Source organism: Salarias fasciatus, chromosome 2, assembly GCF_902148845.1.
Source record: "Salarias fasciatus chromosome 2, fSalaFa1.1, whole genome shotgun sequence".
Classification (NCBI taxonomy): domain Eukaryota; kingdom Metazoa; phylum Chordata; class Actinopteri; order Blenniiformes; family Blenniidae; genus Salarias; species Salarias fasciatus.
Genome location: NC_043746.1, coordinates 25248371 through 25255603, shown reverse-complemented (window position 1 = coordinate 25255603; position 7233 = coordinate 25248371). Strand labels below are relative to the sequence as shown.

The following is a 7233-nucleotide window of genomic DNA, read 5'->3' as shown; positions in this document are numbered from 1 at the left end:
CTGCCTCCATCAATCCTGGACTAAACTCTCCACCATGGGGGACAGGGCCTTCCAGGCAGTGCCCCCTCGGCTGTGGAATACCCTCACCGAGACCCTGAGGGCCCCACTAATGTGGATACCTTCAAAAAAGGCCTCAAGACATTTTTTATTTAAAAAGGCCTACTAGATTCATTATGTTTCTATTATAGTGACTTTGAAGTTTTAAAATGTTATTTTTGTTCTGTTTTGTCTTGTATTTTTGCCTTTGACAATTGTTTTTAATCTTGCTCTGTGGCGCTTTGAGATTTCTTTTGAAATGTAAAGCGCATGACAAATAAAATTTATTATTATTATTATTATTATTATTATTATTATTATTATTATTATTATTGTTATTATTATTATTATTATTTGGCCATTGACGTAATTTTAATTACAGGAGAACTGTTTCTACACAATAATAGATACCGGTATATTTTTTTTTTTTTTGTTTTAATCAAACGCTTTTCATGAGGAGCTGTTGTAGTTAGCGCAGTGGTGCTGCAGGGGGCGCTCACCAACTTAAACTTCGTTCACCACTTCCGTCAGCAAAGAAGAGGAAGAAAGAAATCTGTGGCTGTGCACTTTTTCCGCACTCCCGTTCACACCGACGGCGCACACAACTGACTTCGAAACGGTTAGTTACACTCCGTGTTGTTTAGCGCCGCGCTGACATGGTTAAAGTGGTGAACGGTTAATAAAACCAGGAGGAGACGCTGACGGTGAGTGGAGAAGCTAGCGGAGCTGTTAGCTCGTTTTGTTTGTTTATGTCCTGAACTTTTTAACCTGAACTCGCTGCATTTGAAACGGGTGCGTACCCCTGAAACGCTTTTACCTGAGTCCCTGTATACCCACGAAACGCTCGCTCTTTCACACAGCACATTGTTGAACATAAGGTATGTCGCGAGCTAACGAGCTTGCAGCTAACTGGATACTGTCGGGACGAGCTTACGTTAAAATGCGCGTGATGACGCCAAAGGTCGGTTGAATAGGTGCACTTATTAAACCTAGTGTTAATTAAGTCAGCCGCTCGGTATCGAACATGTGGCCCAGAGAATAGGCTGCTCTGAACTACCAACACTTCTAATTAAAACAGCATAATGATTAACTTTCTTTGTTTAGCACTTTTCTAAAACTAAATTACCCAGGAGCCCTTGTTGCAAAAGCTCGATACCTTTTGTCACTATGCGAGCTCTGTGTGTGCAGATCCCAGTGGACTGCAGGGATTAGATCTGAAACGTGAGGGGGAGCTGAGGCTGTGAAGTGTAAACTGACTGTGACTTGTTTGTGTCTCCTCAGATCATCTGATATGAACACTTCTGTAAGTAACGGAGTGAGTGTGAGAGTGCCTTCTCAAAGTCACGTGGAATGAACATTTGTTTAAGTTTCTGATTGTACGAGTGAGCGAGACTGCTTTCCAAAGTTATGTGATATTAACATTTCTGGAAGTTACTGTGCATGTGTGTGATCTCAGAGTTCTGTGATAGGAACACTTCTGCAGGTTTGATCATATCTGCATTACTGTGTATGTACTTCTCCATGCTAGTGTGTTTTTACTCGTTTCAGTGTGTGTGTTGTGATACTGCATGCTGCTGCCCGTGTTAATGATTCGCATGCAGGTCAGTCATTAACATGCCCTGAGGTGGTCTTCTTTGCAGTGTTATTTGAACCATAAGGATGAATTACTGCATCAGTCTGCGCAAAGCAGGACTTATGAGAGGACCTGGGAATGCTTAGCTAACCGACTCAGGGTGTGAATACAGAGCAGTTGCACTGAAACAGAATTAGGTGTTTAAATTCTGACTCGGGGGGTGTCACAGCATCAGACTAGCCACAGTGATGGAAATGGAGACAACTTCCTGCTGTCCATGGTCTGTGAAGTCCTAAGTTAATGAGAAACCAAATTCATCTGAAAGTGCAAAGCACTATCCTTATGCAGGTTAACTACAGTATATCTGAATTTCCATACATGCATGTTTGCAGGACAGTGACAACAGCTCCATTAGATACTCAGGTGAATGTACTGGGTGGACAACAAAGCTTAAGCTCCTGTTGTGTCCCCTCATGGATTCAAACATCTGTCTCCTATGATCAGTTTGTAGCTCCTCTGCTGCATGCAGTTCCTCCTCCACTCTGAGGTTTTAGTTGATGATTGTGGGCCTGAAGCTGATTTTTCTCAGATCAGCGTTTTGTCTGAAAGCTGCACCTAATGTGTGAGATGTCTGATGTCTTGACCTTAAAACAAGCAGCTTTTTTTTTTTTTTAATCTCCAAAAGTCCTCTTAAGCAGCCCACTGGTAGACTGACATTCAGCCCATGTGATTTTATTCCTTTTTGGTGAATTGTTCCTCATCTTTGTGCTTTTGTTATTTTACATTTGTCTTGTTCATCATCCCATATTTTGGTTTCTATACTTGTATTTGTTTTTCACCTAGTGGCCTTGAACATATGATCTGCCCTGTGAGGCAAAAAATAGCACAATCCATCTGAAATAATTTGAAGCTGAAGCGATACGAAGGTTCAATCTGAGTTCCCACGCACAGACTTAAACTTGGTCTTGTTTGTGTCTTCTGTTCTGAGATCAGGGCTGTGTGTTTGAGTGAACGTGTTATGATGTGTTTAAAGGCCCAAAGGAAGAGGAGGGCCAGACCAGCTGTACTTCCCAGACCAGCACCCAAAACCAGAAGAACGACAGCCAGGGCAGGGAGCAGGAGGGGGGGCAGAATAGCGAGGAGGAGATCCCCCATTGAGGAGGATCCCTCTAATACTGCGGAGACCATTGATGTGATGGACAGCACCGAGGACGGTCAGTACATCTGATCATTGATTCACATACTGGAGAACAAATCCAGATTCCAACAGAGAGGCTTCACAGCAAACATCTGCATGTCAGTGTGAGAGTTTGTGTGCGTGTTGGAGACATGAAGAGTTGACTCGATGATCTCTTTGGATGTGCAGGTGAGGAGGAGGTCGTGGATCTCACTTGCGAGTCTGCAGAAACGTCCGTGGTTGACTTGACGAGCAGTGACTCAGTGCTGGTAAGTACACACAGTAGTACATGCAGTTTTAGGTCCCGTTTCCACAACGTTTCAAGTGAAAACACATTTTGGTGTTTCCGCATCAGACATTTTCTGCATTTACATGGCAGCATTTTGAAAGTGGTGTGACTTGACATGAAAATGGAAGAGAAGCTGGAGTTACCATGTATGGCCAATAGTGGGTGATGTTTGTTGTTTTTGTTAATGAAACCACATGCATGTGCCGAACAGTACCCTGTACACCAGCGTTCCAACCCCATGTGGAGTCACCTGAAATGTCTAGTGATTAATAAAAAAAAATATACAGTATATTACAGATAAAAAAAAAAACAAAATTTTGACTAATAAATATAATTTAGGGCCCTTAGGCAAGGCCCTTTGCACTGAACCTCAACAATGAGCGTTACACAGACCGATAGAGTCATACTGGCTCAAGTTACCCGGGTTAACAATATTTGTGTCAGGTGTTGTGGAACCAGGGCACCCTGGTGAAAAGATGGCTACTGGAACAAAAAGAGATGTTGGACAGACAGAATCTGGAATGCTGGCCTTGTGGGGGTTGTGTCTCGTGAAGAGTCTGTCGACATCCTCCTGGATGGAGAGAGAGGTGTTGCAATTGACCCAGTTTACATAGGTGTTTTTCCAATCCGATTGAAAATTGTGTTAAATGCATGTATATACATGGACGGCAGACAAAGCGATCCACGATGAATCCTTGTTTACAAGGGCCCTGGGTGAAGCACATTATGCAGCGTTCTGTGACATGCGCACAAAGTCTCTCGCGGAACTTTCAGGTCTGTAGCTCTGCAGCAGCAGTCCTCAGCGCCTAGCAATGTGTTTTTATCTGCTGGAGATCTGCTCAAAAATGTTCTAACATCTCCATGATACGCTGCTCAAGGAGCGAGTGCCCTCCTGCCCGTAGTTCTGCCGCACAGCACGTCTGTGTCTCGGGGCTCCGCTCCGCCTGCGGATGTTTCAAATTAACTGGTGGCCATGTTAACTTGTTACCAACAGATGTTGAAATACCAACTGAAACTTGTAGTCATTCTAACAAATGTTGGATATTTACAGTTACAGTACATTTGTAAGTTTAGAGTCTTTTGTGAGTCTTACTTGAACATCTGCTGTTACCAGCATGTGTTTACACAGAAATATGTCACTCATTAACAAGGGAACCAGTTAATCCATAACACCGGCTGGGCAGTCCACTCGTGGTCTGCTACGAAGCTCTTTGAAGAAGTCGCTGTGGCCTGATTTGCGGCCATCTTGCCTCTCCAGTGTTTGTTCTGTGGGGATTTTTTTTTTTTAAAAGTGTTTCTCAACCATCTTCATGTTCTTTGGCTTGTTTTTTGCTTTCCTGCTTCCGTTTTGCTGCGCACGTCATCACGTTACTACATACGAGGGAACGCATGCGCGGAACAAATAATCCCCCGTTTATTCCGCTTCGCTGTCAGGCGGCGTTTGAGACACGGAGCGGATTATCGATCAGCGTGGACTACCTCGTACAATCGGATCCGAAATATAATCTGCTTCAAGTGAAGCGGATCCACTCAGGTGTTTATATCGCCTTACAATTCGATTATACGGGGCCCATGTGAGCGTGGCTGTTGATATGAACTGCTGTGGTGACGCTCCTGCTGTAATGGCGGAGAGGCAGACGGAGGGTTGTGGCTGGTCAGAGGAGTGGTGGGGGATGGAGTCAGGACTGTCCTTCTGTCTTTCAAATCTACAGTGAAACTTGTTCAGGCTGCTGAAGAAGAAGTCCAGCTCACTTGATTGTTGTGGACTGAAACCGGAAGTCCCACCCCAGCAGCCAGTGAACTGCTAACCACAAACGATCATGATTTATAGCCCTTTACCCATCTATCAATAAGCGCCTGCACTTCCTCACCACTCCATGTCTGCCCACAGAGCAGTTTGTAACTCTTTCTATGTGCGTCTGCCTCTTTTGACTTGCGCCGTTGGTTTTGTTTGTTCTGCTATTCAAATACATTGAGCTCCACATGACGTCGTCTTACTCCAGGGGTTGGATAGTAGGTCCGGATGGAGACATACCAGTCCCGGGGCTCCAGGGTTCGTCTTCCCGGAGAGCTCCATGCAGTGATCCTCTCTGAAGAGTTGGAATCCTGCCAGCTGCAGCGCAGAGTCCAGTGTCGTTGTGCATAGCCACGTCTCCATAAAGCACAAAACACAAGACGAACAGAATTCTGTTCTTCACCATCAATAGCTCATGTTCGTCCATTTAGTTTCCTAGAGAGTACATATTGGAGAGGAATATTCCAGGTCAAGGTGTGTGCCTTGCCCGCCTCCAAAGGCGCACCAATGCGCCGGTCCGTTTCCTTCTCCTCCGGCGCTTCAGAGCCAGAGCAACCGCACCTTTGGCTATAATGACCAATAAATCCACTAAAGATGCGATGATTGTGGGAAAAAGATTGTCAGGGATCGTGACTCTGATGTTCATGAGTGTGGTGTAAGAGGTGCCAGAATGCAAGCTGAAAACTGAATTAACAAAGAAAATAAGAGAAAAGCATGCACACCAGCACACCGAGGCAGCCACCCACACCGCCATCTTGGATCTCAAGTCAGAGTTAAAATGAGTTTTAAAATTATCTCAAAAGTAGAGCTCTGTGGAATCCCATAAGAGAGAGAAAGGTGAGGAAGACTCTGAGTGAGCAAGGCTCCACTGATGGGAGCTGTTTTAAAAAAAAAAAGTTGCATTTTCAGTGGCTCTGAGCTCTGTTGTCATGTAAACAGACACCCAAGACACAATGAGTTTTGCATTTTCACTCTAAATTGTCGCGTGAACGGGGCCTTGCACATGCAGTATTATTCACAAATGGTGACAGTCGCATGCGTGCTGTAGTCTTAACCTCATACATGCAGTGATACGAAGTTTTAATTTACTCTGTTGTACACACACGCAATGCTAGACAGTAATACTTATGCACATAGTTTTACACACATGTATGCAGTATTATACACTTCAATTACTACACACTAATACTGTACTAATAGTACAATAACAGTTCAGAACTACTGTGCTTGAAAAACCAATGTTATAGATGTTGATATTGATGTTCCCAAGGTTGCTCATGTTGATATTCACATTTTTAATGATATTCTTCTCATTTTTAATCATGTTGTTGTTCTGATTCTTATTTTCATGCCCATGCTGCTGTGGTCCAGGTGGTGGAAGAAGGTAAAACTTTTGGTTTCACTGTCAGATTTTTCTTCAGTTCCATTAAAGGGGCAGTCTTTCATTTCTGTGGTTGTCCTCCATCAGGTCCTCAGAGCAGGAGAGGCCCGCCAGCTCACAGCTATGTGGTCAGCAGCGATGAAGAAGAGGACACACCTCCCGTCCTGACGGCCACCACTGACACCCATGCACACACTTCCACGTAAGCATAAGTACCATGTGTCAGTCTGACCCCAGAATACAGTAAACATCCTGCTCCTGGTGTGTGTGACACCCAGATAATACTGTGACCCCGTTGTACATTACTTTCAGGTTGTTGTCTGACCCATGCAGTAATACTGGGGTGTGTTTCAGGAGACGTCCGGATACAATTAGCTGTCCCATCTGTCTAGACGTGCACTCGGAGGTGAGCCTCTTGTTGCCGATTTCTCTCAATCGGTGTAAAGATGTTTTGTGTTCTCAGCTCTGATTGTTTGGTTGGAACCCCTCACGGAACTCCTGAAGTCTGATTGGTTGTCGTTTTGTCTACAGATTCTGGAGAGCGGCAGATTGATTGTTTCAACACAGTGCGGCCACGTGTTCTGCAGCCAATGTCTGAGAGACTCTCTGAAAGCAGCACATACCTGTCCCACCTGTAGGAAGAGACTCACCCACCGCCAGTACCACCCCCTCTACATATGATGCCACTGTGACATCAGCAATGATGTTCTATTTTCATTGAATAATAAATGATGTGAATTTTTTTTTTTATCATATTTGATTTTCTTTTGTGTGTAAAATAAATAAGTTCTTGGTTCTGCAAATTTGCTGTTTTAGCTTTTTCTACTTCAATGAAAGAAAGAAGGCATACTTCATTGATTCATTCATTGGGGACAATACTTTAACACATATCAGGCTGTATGTTTATATTGTAATTGTGTGACTTTTCAAATGTATAGACAATTTCATATCTTAAAGGTTTTCGTGGCACTATTTTACCGGT

General features: G+C 43.9%; 1 protein-coding gene across 2 annotated transcripts; it reads left to right on the top strand.

Moving 5' to 3' along the window:
* Window positions 1–595: 595 nt before the first annotated feature.
* On the top strand, window positions 596–7000 carry rnf4 (ring finger protein 4). Of its 2 annotated transcripts, none has more exons than XM_030105006.1 (8): window positions 596–740; window positions 1318–1339; window positions 2643–2823; window positions 2976–3055; window positions 6242–6254; window positions 6339–6453; window positions 6564–6657; window positions 6783–7000. In XM_030105006.1, exons 2-8 carry the CDS (start codon window positions 1328–1330, stop codon window positions 6930–6932), a joined length of 645 nt encoding a protein of 214 aa, XP_029960866.1. In that variant the 5' UTR covers window positions 596–740; window positions 1318–1327; the 3' UTR covers window positions 6933–7000. The 2 variants fall into 2 exon arrangements, with proteins under 2 accessions (XP_029960866.1, XP_029960873.1); XM_030105013.1 differs by having other exon boundaries at window positions 597–740; window positions 6606–6657.
* Window positions 7001–7233: the final 233 nt, after the last annotated feature.